The following is a 14,288-nucleotide window of genomic DNA, read 5'->3' as shown; positions in this document are numbered from 1 at the left end:
AATCTCCCCTCTGCATTTAGTCTAACAATACACATTGTGAAATAAAAGAGAAAAGCTCAGATTTCTTCTAAACCACCCCTCTTGACACAAGAAATGTATAAAAGCGAAATACCAGTAGTTTTCCTTTTGGCTGAAAGTAGTATTTTCCAGAATGTTATTAAATTATCTCCACATTAATAAATGTAAGTAGCACTGAAATATGTTAAGCTAAGACATGTCAGATCAGGACGAGCAATCAAATTATGTTCAGTTGTAATGCATATCCATGGAAAATATTACATGAATGTATTTAATATACAGTATAGCCAGAGGAGTTTACCCAGAGTCTGAAAAGCAACATGAGTAATTAAATGTTAAAACTATTCCACCTTGACTTTCCTTGTAGGGAACTGGGTCCCTCCCTGCAGACGTGGTTTTGTATTAAAGAGACAGTGTTAATCCCGGGCATTTGAGCACAGTGTTGATGTTGTGAACTTCTGATGGAGGTATGAACCAAGTTGTCTCCATGTTTCCTGTCTTACAGATGGGCAGTTGGCATAGTTCTATTCATTATTTATTAACTGGTAGAGTTTTACGACTTAACACATGTAATCTATAGAAAGCCAATAAATCCCACTGTCAAATTTCATAAAATTTGTTTAGAAAACAATGAGACCTATTCAGCCATACTAGGTAGGAGGCAAATATGTATTCAGAGGACAGATGATTCAATATCGTAAAAACTAGTTACTGTCCTGCTCCATACTGAGAAAAGAACCAAGGAAACACACAGTATCTTCTAGTTCTTTATTCAGTTATTCCTTGGGAATCTTGTAAAGCAAGGCTAATGTTGCAGATAGAATTCCCTAACTGTTTTCTTTGTTGTTTGTCATACTGCATGTGTTCAAATCTGGCCCCAGCAGTCACAATCTAAGCAGCTAGGGCATGCCCAGTTTCCTGGCTCAATAGGTACAGTAACTGAGATAATTTCCAGTCTCACATCTAAAACTGCTTTACTTGCCGAGAAAGAGTATCACGTGATAACTTAATTGAATGGAAATCATTGCTTTGTCTTCAGTCTTGTTTCTGTTTTCATTATCATTTTTTTTTTTTCTGAGACAGGTTTTCTATATAGCTCTGACTTTCCTTGAACTCACTAAGCAGACCAGGCTGGCCTCACACTCACAGAGATCACCTGCATCTGCCTCAGAAGGACTGGGATTAAAGGCTTGGCACCACCATGCCCAGCGCCTTCTCATTTTTAACACGTGGCATTCCTGGAAGGCTGGGAGCATATTTGTGTTGTGCCCTCTGTTTGACAGTATGTCATGAGTTCCCCACCCTAGACTTCCAAAGATTTTGTTCAAAGAACCTCAAACTCAAAGGAAGAGAAACAACCTAAATGAAAATTTCCAGTCAACTTTGAAACAAGATTTTCTTTAAAGCTTCCCCCAAATGATGTGTTAGTTTTTCTCTAGCTAATTTCCAAACTATGTTATCAGTTAACCTTCCTGATGTAACGCAGTGTGAATGCCCAGTGTGGCCAGCGAGACAAGAGAAGATTTGACCTCCCCTTGTGCTTTGGATGCTGCCTTACAGTACTACAACCCTTTAGCGGAGTTTTGTTTAGTTATTACAACTATCTCTATGTAAATGACATTTGGGATTATTTAAGATTATGTTGTAATCCTTTTAATCCTTGGTGCATTAAGTTTCAGGCTAACCAAAAAGAGAAAACCAGCACTTAGCAGAAATGTTTAAAACGTGATTTGCACATAAATCTTTTTGCCCAGGCTCTCCCCGATGAAGACCTGGCATTGCTTTTAGTTAACTAAGAAAACTGGTCTAAAGTTCATCCCAAATTACTCACTGACGAAATATCTTCTCAAGTTACATCAAAATTGTGATAATTCATGGTTACCCTTTCTGCAGGATTAAACAACCATTAGAGCAGTGGACATACAGCAATTTAGTTTAGAATTTGTATGGCCCTTTCATAAGTGCAAAGCTTCATGTGTGTGTATGTGTGTGTGTAACTCCCAAGATCAAGAAATCCTATATAAATGTACACCTGATGATCTTTAAAGATGTATTTATAGAATTGTTTGACACCTCTGATTACATAGACAGGAGACTTTTTAAAGACATACAGCACTTTTTTTAAAAAACGTTACTTGCTCTTGAACAATGCCTATCAGACAAAAGTAGCCCAAAGATTCCAGTTGCAAAATAGGCAGAGATTCCTCATTTCAGAAAGCAAATACCATTTTGATTTACCAAGAGTTATTATATACTAAATTTATATTATATATACTAAATTATATGCTATAATTTTATCATCACTGTGATATTAGCATGTACTATTAGAAGAAGACTGAACCCACATTGAGTTTGATGGAAATTTAACTGTAAATAAAACTTGGATTTTGTTAAATGCAGAAAGTGAACAAATCAGATGTCTACAAAGTATAAACAGTGTATGAAAATATTCCATCTTTCTGTATCAAAAATGTGTGCTTCCAGCATATCTCAGGCACTCACAATTTTTTTGTTTGTTTTCCTCTTCATTTCAAGTTTGACTTCTCTGCAGACATGGTAATTATGTAGTATATAATTGCCAATCCGTCAACTTTTTAAAGACAGATTTCAAATTTTAAATTATTTCTAATTTTGCTCTTCTTTGATTCTTCTGGAACTAAAAATCTCAATAGTCATTTGCTGTCTGTAATCTATAATTCATAGGCTGAGATTGAATATCAAGCGTAATTCAAACTTGGAATCCTAAAACTATTTCTGATGTGGTACCTCAGCTAAAGTTAGAAGGGTCTTTTTCAGTCGGGAAGAAACATTTCATTATTCAGTAGGTAAGGAAACCCTTCTGCACTCTCAAACACCCACCCATGCCTTAATACTGTGTTTTGAGATGTAATCATGTTTATTCTGATCACTTGAGAGTTAGCCCAGCTAATGTATCTTATCAAATATTGATGCACAACATCATCGGGACTTAGTCGTCTGCAAATTCTTCCCAATGCTTCTTTTTGCTAACAGAACTATAAAAGCAATTCACGTTATTCTACTCAAACGACTGACAGTTCTGATCTCCTTGATGGGTGCATATTAGTAAATTTTAACCTAAGCTTGTGGAAAGCAAGATGGTTTATCCAACAGAAACTCATACCAGAATTTTACGTAACTTTTGTGTTCACAATATCTTTATAGCCTTTTATTTCTACATACAAAACTATCAAGAGTTTATCCACCTATTCACTATCTGTCTATCTATCTATCTATCTATCTATCTATCTATCTATCTATCTATCTATCTATCTATCTATCTATCTTCATCATCATCATCATCTATATATGAATCATGCTATCTATTTGTGCATGTACCCATCTGCCAATCATCTGTGTAAATATTGAAGGCTCAAGGCCCCACGAATTGTTCAATTATATCAAAAACAAAAATAGATGACAAAATTTTTCAAGCCACTAAATGTGCAAAAGGTGAAATAGACTTCAATGTTTTTGGAAGAAGCTGCATTCAGAAGTATATATAAAATTCAAATGGAAATTATAAAAGAATGAACATTAGCAATAGTTCAAAAGCTAGGGACGATATATACCATCATTTGTGCACCACAGAGTTGACAGTAGCCTCATTTTTGGTCTAGTTGAAACTTTACAGAGATAAATGCAGAAAAACTGGCCTCAGAGATCTAAAAAATGATCCATTTTACAAACATCATGTTCTTAAAATTGAGCACGATATCTTTCTTTTACAACTTTCTTAATTGGGGTACCCACAATGCATGTAGACATACATCATTTAGCTTATCTGATCATGCCCTAGATCAATGGTTCTCTACCTTCCTAACGCCGCAACCCTTTAATACAGTTCATTATGTTGTGGCAGCCTCCAACCATAAAATAATTTTCATTGTTGCTTCAAAACTGTACTTTGCTACTGTTATGAATTGTAATGTAAATATTTTTTTTGGAGATACAGGTTTTCCAAGGGGTCACGACCCTCAGGATGAGAGCCACTGTCTTAGATTGTCAGTGACTTGAATTATGACCCTTATGTTTTATTATTGCTGTTGGCATAACACCAAGAGACAGAAATAAGAGGAGAGGGTTATTTTTTATCAATTCTTACCTTCTCATTCTCAAACAAAGTTCATCTTATTATTTATACCTTGGTTCTCTAAATTCTCTGCCATTTGGGTTGAGATCACTCTCCCTACGTGTGCCTTCCTGCCTCCTTCCTTCCTTCCTCCTTCTTGTTTAAAATTGTATTTTTAGTTGACAGATGATAATTATATCTATCTTTTCACTTAATTTTTGGTTAAAAACATCTCTATATTTAAGTAGAGCAAAATTAGAAACGGAAAGATAATGTATTCTAGGACATGCATAGCTTTTCTTCTTTTTAAATCTGAATAGGTCTGAATTATTTTACTATATCTGAATAAGTATGGGAGGAAGTAACCCATACTGGATATACTGGAAGTGAGCTATTTCCCCTCATATGGGTAGAAGCAGGAAAGGCCACCACATATGCTACTGCAAGATCCTTATACCGATTTCATCAATGTATTTTATTACATAATAACTTACTTTTAGTTAAAAAGTAGAATTACTTCAGAAAATATTTAATATCAGTAAATATTAATCCACTCCCTTCACTCCTACATGGGATAATTCTGAAATATAACAAAATTAAAAATGTAAATGTTGTATATAACTTAAAATGGAAAAACATATCAAATTTATAATTTGAAATAATTATAATCTGAAGTAATTTCACAAGTGAGATACCAAAGTTTATGGTTTCTATTCATTCAAGGATTTTGTGGTTTATTTTACACTCAGTGGACTATGATTCTGACTGTTAATCGATCATAGCAATTTTCTTCCCAAAGTGAAAATAGTCAATATAAAAGGATCTGGTTTAAAATTTATTATTAACTAAATTTGTGCTTTGACAACTTCGTCCATGTATAGAATGCATTCTGATTTCTCTCTCTCCTCCCTTTCGCATGCCCTTGCCTTCCCCAACAGGCTGCTCTGTTCTCCCCTGCTCCTCACTTCCGCTGGTAAATGTTCTTAATGACTGGAAGGCAGGGATGGCAATGAATGAGCATAGCTTATAATTAGGGAATTGTAATTTGTGTACGTTTGAAAGTGCCACGTCACATCTATTTAAGCAAAGCATTCTAGGTTGGCACCCCAAACAGTTATCAAATACATTGCAAAGATCAATGATGTTGCTGTATAATAACCGGCACAGAGCATCTATTTTGTGTCTAGATAGTAACCAGGCATCAGGGGAAAACACAAAATAAACCCACGGTTCCAGAAGGAAGAGGAGTCAGAGTCAGTCTTTCATAATGACCTTCAGACAAGTAGCTCATGCACACGGAAACATCATAGGAAGGTAATCTCATTCTGATTACCCAAGAGAGCTCCAGTTTAGAGGAAACAGGAATAAATTGAGTACATGTGGCATTCCTACCTGAAAGACACTCTTCCTGCTTGATTTTTCCTTGGCCCATTCTATGTGTGCACCACGCAAATCCACGCATTCTGCTTTGTGCCTGGCTTTCTGTAAACAAAAATGAAAATAAGAATAAAGATCACAGGGCACTGAAGAAGCTTGTCAGAAAAAAATAAGTTTACCGAGTTAGAGGTTGTACATACATATGCCACGAAGCCTCTCTTTTGTGCTTCCCAGAGGAGACCTAATCTGCGGGACTTTTACTTGGGATTTTATAACTTTAATACTCTAAAATTACAAGCATAGTTTTAAATACATTTCATTAGTTACACGTAATAAAAAGGATCAATACTTCTATCAACGATTTGACATAATGTTAAAGAAATAGAAGCTTAAAGATATGCTTTTCTGTTCTGTATAATATTGCTATTGTATTATATCATCTAGTCAGAGATGGACAGGAACAAAAATTAAGTCATACACCCGTTAGACCTAAAAGTAAAAGAAAAATCACTATGTAAGAGGGAAAGGTCTAGTTTAGTTTTGTGACCTCAGCAAAGTTACTTAGAACCTAGCTACATGATCTTGAAATTAGAGCAAACAGATTCAGCTTAATCTCAAACTCTCTTCTAATGTTTGTATTTTGTATGTTAACAAATTCAGAAAGTAGCATTGTCACCAATGTGCCTTTTACAAAGTCACATTTTAGTTGGACATGTGGCACCTATGGTTAATCCCAGCACTCACAAGACAGAAGCAGGCTGATCTCTGTGAATCAAAGGCTTGTCTGGTCTGCATAGTGAGATACTGTCTTAACATAATAAGAAGAAAGGAGAGAAAGAGAGGGTGGGAAGGGAGGGAACGAAGGAAGGAAGGAAGAAAAGGAAGGAAGAGAAGGAAGGAAGGAAGGAAGGAAGGAAGGAAGGAAGGAAGGAAGGAAGGACAGAAAGAAGATCCACATTTAAAAGTTTAGGAGTACGTGTGTAAGTTTTATGTAATAAAACTAATTTATTTAATAAATAAATCATAATATTGGATTATTTTTATATGAATTACATGATAAATGAAAGTAATTTTATTTCAGAAATTCCTAATAACCAGCTAATATGAATGTTAACTATAGTTGCCTGATAATTTCATTTGACACAGTGAATATCATCTACATAAGTTTAAATTCACACAACTTCAGCTGTTGTGCAAAGCTTATTTTTGGACATTCTTTACTGTTTTCCAAAGAGGTACTGTATAGAGATGTTTTGCAACAATTTTCATGTGCTTTAGGCTACTCTAAGTTTCTTTACAAAGAAATCCAATAATTTCCTCATCTTCTTTTCCTGCAGAACATCCTGAATATTTAGTAAAGAAATGTTTTAGGCAACTTTCATAAACTTTAAGTCAAATATTGAAATTAGGAATGTAAAAATGTTGAAAGATATTTTCTGTCCAAATTGTTGCCTTATAACCACTCTGTCTAATTTGATTGGATTTAAAAAAAAAATCTAACAGGAGTTGGTAGATTTTCTTTGTCCTTTTTTTTTACCCATGATAAAATAGGATATGTTTACCTTTCAGCAACCAAAGTGTGTGTGTGTGTATGCATGCACACGCATGAGCATAATTATCTGCAAGAACAATTTCACCTGGTTGGATAGCAGTTCACAGCGTGCCTTTCACCTCCATTTAGTAGAAGCCTTGTGGGAAACCCTTTAAAATCAGCCATGGCCCTTAAAACTACTGCAATCAGTGAGTTTCACAGGATCCCTCGATATCGACACGCAGGCTGTCACTACTGTAGAGCTCATGAAGAAAAGCCTACAAGTTGCTTCCCGGAGAGTTGGTTAAATTATTTCATACTCAGAACCAACAGTAATCATTAAGGAAATAAAACTAAAGGGTTTTATTTGCCCCATATAATGCAATGGGGTGGGAGAGAGAGGTGGCTGCAGAATTACATTATATAAGAAGTACTTTGTATAATCAAGCATTTCCTTAACTAGCATCTCAACTTATTTATTTTAAATTATTTCACTAGTTTTGGTGTGTGAGTGTTTTTTGTTTTGTTTTGTTTTGCCTCCATGTGTGCCTACGCCCCACTTGCATTCCTGTGGCAAAAGAGAGCAGCAGATCCTTCAGAACTGAATTTATCGATGGTTCTGAACCACCTTATGGGGGAATTGAACTCTGGTCCCTTAACAGCTGAGCCATCTCCCTGGCTCTAAAGGTCAGAATCCAAATGCAACTGGAGTCACTGTCTTCTTCATGCAGTGCTGAAAATCAAACACGAAGCTTTGCCCATGCATAGGCAAATGCTTTACCACAGAGAGGTACCCACGACTCTCAAAAACCTGTCCTTAACCAGTATGCAGCCCGTGAAACTGGAATTACCATGATAAAACACAACCAAAGGTGGGGAAAGCTGCGACTTGCTCATTAGACTGCAGGACAGGGTTGACTGTGTTTACATCCCTTCTGCTAAGTTAATCTTGTTGGAGAGCCTTCATCCCTTCGTCATCTTTATTTATTCGACCTACACTACCTCCATCCAGATCTTCATCCAGCTGGCTCTTCTGCATCAGCTCCCTGCTGTAGGCACCTTGTCAGCAGCGGTGGTTTTTGAACCCTATGGAAAGCGGCTGTTTCCCGGCACCCCTGGGGACCTCTACTGTAATTCTTACTTGACCTCACTCCTTCCTGAAAGTACCACGTGTTCTTTGTATATACTGACTATCTGTGTTTCTCCCTTAGAGCTGCGCTTCTGCAACGTGGGGCGTGTTTTCCATTTCCTTCACTGTTTTTCCCAATGTATGGAACAGTGCCTGGCACACACTTGCTCTACAAGGAATATTTACGGAATTCTGAATGAAGAAAAATATCAACATGCAACTAACTTTTCTGCTTTGGAAGGAAGTCTTGAATGTCTTAAAATTTTGTTTTACATAAATTAAGATTTCTAAAATGTTTAAGAGCTAAGCAGTCATTTGTGATTTGGGAAGTGATTACAATAATTTAATGGGTTCATTGAAACTGAGTGTGAATTTCATGAAATCATTCTTTTTTTATTGATCTTTATTGAGCTCTACATTTTTCTCTGCTCCCCTCCCTGTCTCTCCCCTCCCTTTCAACCCTCTACCAAGGTCCCCACATTCCCAATTTACTCAGGAGATCTTGTCTTTTTCTATTTCCCATTTAGATTAGATCCATGTAAGTCTCTCTTAGGGTCCTCATTGTTGTCTAGGTTTTCTAAGATTGTGATTTGTGGGCTAGTTTTCTTTGTTTTATCTTTAAAAACCACTTATGAGTGAGTACATGTGATAGTTGTCTTTCTGGGTCTGGGTTACCTCATGAAAAATGATGTTTTCTAGCTCCATCCATTTGCCTGAAAAATTCAAGGTGTTGTTACTTTTTCTGCTGTGTAGTACTCCATTGTGTAAATGTACCACATTTTCCTTATCCATTCTTCAGTCGAGGGGCATTTAGGTCAACCTTCCTCAAGATCCAGCAATACCACTTTTGGGATATACCCAAAGGATGCTCAATTGTGCCACAAGGACATGTGCTCAACTATGTTCATAGCAGCATTGTTTGTCATAGCCAGAACATTGTGCAGCTTCCTTATCAATAATGTGAGCTATGCTCCATCCAGAAACTCCAGGGTTAAGAAAAGTGTTGACTGTTCCTTTAAGAATTTTATAGCTGGGGCTGAGCTTTTGCATTGAATCACTAGGTCAATATCACACACAAGGCATTGGGTTCAATCTCTGGTAACACATCATACACATACATACACACCCCATGCATATGGACACACACACACACACACACAAACAAACAGACACACACACAGGGGGAGGTTGCAGAGGCAGAGACAGAAATTTCCATATTAGGAGCCCTTAAAGACTACCTAATTATTTTTAGTCGTTCTATGATGTTGAAATAGAAAACCTCAATGGGTAAAGAGCAATGCAGGCTTTCACATTCTTTACATCGTTTAGCTATGCCAGTCTCTAAATATCATCCACATTGTCCATCAAACCCTGTGGATGTGGCTTCTTGCTCATGATTACCCCAATCCAAATTCCTGCCACTCCCACTCACTGCCCTTTGCTCCTCAGGCTAACATGCCTTCGATGATCATGTCCCCTTGCTGTCCCAACTCCTCTTGTTCTTACTCTTCCATCTCTTCCCCAATCTATGACTTCACTGTGCTTCTCATCTACAGAAAGAACTCTGAGTTCTGTGCAATTCCTTCCTGCTCCTGACACTCCTTCTGGTATTCTTGAAACAGTCTTGGGATAGCCTTCCCATCTTCTAAGACCTTTCTGGTTTCATGTCTTTCCATGATGCATAAGCCAGTGTTCCGGATTCAACAGTCACTTCAACCACCCGATTACCCACCCTGTTTCCCACTAGTCCTCTGCTCACTGTCTGTCTGTTTAGAAGTCTTCTGGGAAAATAATCTTGTGGGCTCCTCAGGATAGCAGCATCCCAGATGGTGCTTGCCTTACTCATTGGACTGTTGACTCTGCTTAACAATATTTTTCTGTACCTAGTCACTCTTTGTTCTTTCTTGAGACAGGTAACTAACTACCAAGTTTTGACCCTTCCCAGCTCTGCTCTATGGCATGGCTTATTCTTGCTGCCCAAAGGTTGTGGAGCTCACGTGCAAAGTTCCTAAGTTCCGTTGTTACCGAAAACGGATGAAAGTTTTTCACTAAATTCTTTTATATTCTATTCTTTAAACATCATTGTGAAACTAGTGTCAGTCACTTAAACATGCATGTGAAAAAAACTCAAGCAGCAAGGGACCAAGTACTTCACAGAAGGCCACACATTTAGCAGGTACCTAAGTTGAGCTTTGAACTCTCTTTCATCTGACTGCATGCAGCATGCCCTTGACAGTACAGTATACAACCTCCCGTTCTTGGTCATTCTTTCTTCCTCTGAGTTCACTGTTCCAAAGCAAAAAACCTAATTCCTATTTTCTACCTGCACTCATGGTGTCCTGTTGCTCATATACCATGCTCCTCTTAACCCCACATAGCCTGGCTTTTATTCCCATTTCTGGTTAGTGTAAAATTTTTTAACCATTAAGGTCATCACCAGCCACCCGACACCTAGTCTCTGCTCCTTAAATTTGGACATAAACTGTCTAGTACTACTGCCATCTTCCAAGAAATGCTCCTGGCGTCAGTGGTCGAGGTCTATTTGCTCCTACTGTTCGGTTTTTCCTGTATGACTTCCTGTTTGTTTCCCCTACCTTCCTCTTCCTCTCTAGTTTCTAAATCATCTATGGATGGCTTCTAAAAGATCCCTGACTTACTCTCCTCATCTCTCACATTTTCTTATTCAGCACTATACTGTGGGTTTCAGTCTTGCATCTAATCTGGCCTCATCATTTGTACTAAGTTGACTCCTCAATCAGCTCCTCTGCCCTACCCCCTCCAGCTTCTAATAGTGGTCCAGAACTCTATTTTTTAGGCTACTAATATTAAAACAAGCTGTAGGACTCTCAGGGCCTTCTTCTTGGACTTCTTTACATCTCTCTATTGCTAATCTTGTTTAATTACCTATTTACCCATCTACATGAAATTTTCTTGACCTCTTCCATCATCTCTCTCATCACTGATAGCCAAATAGTTAAAAAAATCCCTGATTTCTAAATTACCTTTGCACTTTCCATCTTGTGACAATAGTCCTTTGAACTCTTTTGTTTTCTTTTACCTGAATTATTCTAGCTTTTTCTTCTGTGGCCAGTCCAAAAAACAAAACAAAAAGCAACAAACGAACAAACAACAAAAAAACCTCTTGTACTCATTTCCCCAGACATTTTGGCTTTTCTAATTCCTTTAAGATACTAGCCAAACCCCTCAGTACATTATATAAGCTCAACTTCCTAACTGACAGCCCTTTCCAGATCAGTGTGATTTCCTTTTCTCTACATACCAGCCATACTATCTACACCCATGGGAGTTTTCAAAACGCAACAGGTTTTCACAGCATCTGAACTACTTAAATCGTTTATGAACTGGGTGGAGAGTTATAATAGAAAATATCCGGATTCTGTCTAGTGACTTACTGATTATAAAGAGCAAATATTAGAAAAGCCGTTTATGAAAGAATAAGCAGGTAGGAGGACCTCAGTAGAGACTATCATTCGGCACAGTCAGAGCAAACAATAGAACATGTAGAACATCTACTTTGCTTTCTGTTGCTTTGATAAAACACTGACCAAAGTTACAGTCCGTCGTCATCCAGGGAAGCCAAGGCAGGAATGTAGAGGAAAGGTCTGAGGCAGAGACCACAGAGAATCACTGGCTTGCTTCCCCCAGACTGTTTAGTACCTTTCTTAGACAGCCCAGGCACACCTGCCTGAGGAGCTACCAACCCATGTGACCTGGGCCTCCCACAGACATGCTCACAGCCCAGTCTGATGGAGGCAGTTTGTTAATTGAGGTTCCTTCTTCTTTGGTTTGTTCAGTTTTGTATCATGTTAAAAACAAATAAGTAAACAAATAAAAACTATTAAGATTAGTGATGTGGTGAGTTTAGAAATATAACAAAAAAAACCGGTTATTTGAGTAACATGAAAGGATCAAACATCTTTGCTTCATGACAAGAACACTAAGGCAAGGAGACAGAGGATTGTGTAAACCGTAGTTCTAACCTGTCTCCTTCCTCCCAATTAAGAAGAGACCCTGGCTGGAAAATGTTGAGCACTAAAGGGTATCAGAAAAGAAAGCTTTAGTATTTAAGTGTTAAACCTCATAATAAGCAGTTCAGGTAAAGTCACAGAATGTATTTGGAAGAGAATCATCAACATTTTGTTTAAGAAGCCTGAAATTAAAGAATCTGTTAATAGAAAATGTATTTCTGATTCTTACAGCATTGAAACACAAGCATGAAAGAGCTAACGATCTATGGAAGCCAATGGATGAAAGAGTATATTGTTATAAGGACAAAGGTTTTTTTTTAAATTTATACCAATTTATAATGGTTATAAATTGACTAAATATGGGTTTAAATCTAGGACTGATGCTGCCATATCTTCTGCGGAGATAGATTTAAAATGGAAGTGACTGATTTTTAAAACTATGATGATAGCTCTATGGAAGAGTTACTGCCTCTGGACAGGAAGGCATGCAAGCCTCTTAGCTGGAACAATGTGAATTCATTAAAAATTGATCCTGTGCTTAGCCACTTCATATTTTTATTATTCTTATAGTCCATCTTCATGGTTTCTCAATAATCACTGACAGAGTATTCTCTACATAGTACGTTTTTCTTTGTCTTAGATTAAGCCTTTGGGTTTAGTTTTCTGTTTTATGAGCTATTTGGGGCACATAGTTTTTGGGGTGTATTAGGAAGCATCTCAGGGTGGACAGTCTTTTGCTTTACGGTGATGGACATTAGGCACTTGTGTAACAAATCATTGGGCCGTTCCTCCTCTCTGCCTCAATCCTAGATGTGTTCTTAAACAAGATAAAGCTCAGACTTTCTGAAGTAGGTTATTAGCCACCATTTTTTATTTTGGATTAATTGCTTGTTTTGGAATATAGACTGAGATTGTCCTTAACCGTTTTGAAACACAGAACACAAAATTGGTTTAGAGGAATTAAGTTTAACCACATAACTTGCTTTGATTCTGGAAAATCGTTCATGGAGGAGGACAAAACTCACTTATCAATTCTCATCTGGGAAAAAATGATTTAGGAAAGAGTGCAAAATTGATACCTGATCTTATTAATACCTAAAGTATGGCCTCTGTCAATGCAAAAGTGGAGACTGATTATAACATGTGGGTTTTCTGTTTATGAATATAAATGATACTAATAAGAACTGAAATTGCTACTACAATAAAATTTCTCTGTATGTTATAGAACAAATCAAATGGGCTTCTCAGAGAGGTAAACCTTCATTAGTGGTTATAGTGGTAAAATGTGTGCTTTTGTTGCTATTTAGAGGAGAGAGTGTTTATTTCTTTTAAATATATAATAGACCTCTCTCAGACTTACTTTTTAATCAAAATCTTTCTAAAATAATTCCGATACCTCTCCATAAATTACTTGTGCTGTATTTTGATTCATATTTATATTACCTGTAGAGCGAATGGAATTCTTCCAAACTTGTTTCTTAGATTTTCATCCACTCCAATGACTGTCATTATAGGTGATCAGCCCTATCTGAGCTCTATGGCCCCTCATCTCAGAATTCCTTCCTAGAACTCCAGTTCTTCCTTCTTCATGGCCAGAGTGTATGTATGTCCCTTTTTAGTTCTTAGCTCCTTCTACTTCCGGCGTGGATGAATTTCCATTTCTACAGGGATTGGAATCACACTTTTTAAGGAACCATTAAGGGTCAACATGAGACAAGCATGTAGATATTCTTATTGATTAATTTAAACCCGGGGCGGGGCAGGGAGCAGGAAACTCAGGAGAAATAGAAGAGAAAGGTATTTGTCTTTCCCCCATGTCCCCTGACCCTAGAATTTCTTCTTGTGTTCTTCAAGGAGTCACTCTGCTCAGAGCACCTGTCCAGTGAGCTTCCTGCATTCTTGGACTAAGCAGTAGTAGTCAGCATGGCAATGAGTCCACTGTAATACTTCCTGTGTTTTCTGTCTCCATTGTTATTCACTCATCAATGTCTTGGATGTATACTTCCAAATAAAGCAGACTGCTTAACATTTATTATTAAAAACAAACAAACAAAAAACCACCCACACAGAGAGCTGCAATAACTGGCATAATTGTTCTTGTGGCAAAGATAGATAGTACTCAGGACAGGAACCAAAAAGCTATGGAGAAATCCT

At 37.3% G+C, this 14,288-nt stretch overlaps 1 protein-coding gene across 1 annotated transcript in view; it reads right to left on the bottom strand.

Annotated features, from left to right (window-relative positions):
* Positions 1-14,288, bottom strand: part of Arhgap15 (Rho GTPase activating protein 15) — a 601,354-nt gene that overhangs the window by 469,308 nt on the left and 117,758 nt on the right. The window contains exon 6 of the mRNA XM_005346381.2: positions 5,501-5,590. Coding sequence (XP_005346438.1) covers positions 5,501-5,590 — 90 coding nt within the window. The remainder of the gene's footprint in view (positions 1-5,500; positions 5,591-14,288) is intronic.

This window comes from Microtus ochrogaster, chromosome 4 (assembly GCF_000317375.1).
Source record: "Microtus ochrogaster isolate Prairie Vole_2 chromosome 4, MicOch1.0, whole genome shotgun sequence".
NCBI classification, from domain to species: Eukaryota; Metazoa; Chordata; class Mammalia; order Rodentia; family Cricetidae; genus Microtus; species Microtus ochrogaster.
The sequence above is the reverse complement of the archived record's forward strand: the minus strand, read 5'-3'. Positions and strand labels throughout refer to the sequence as shown.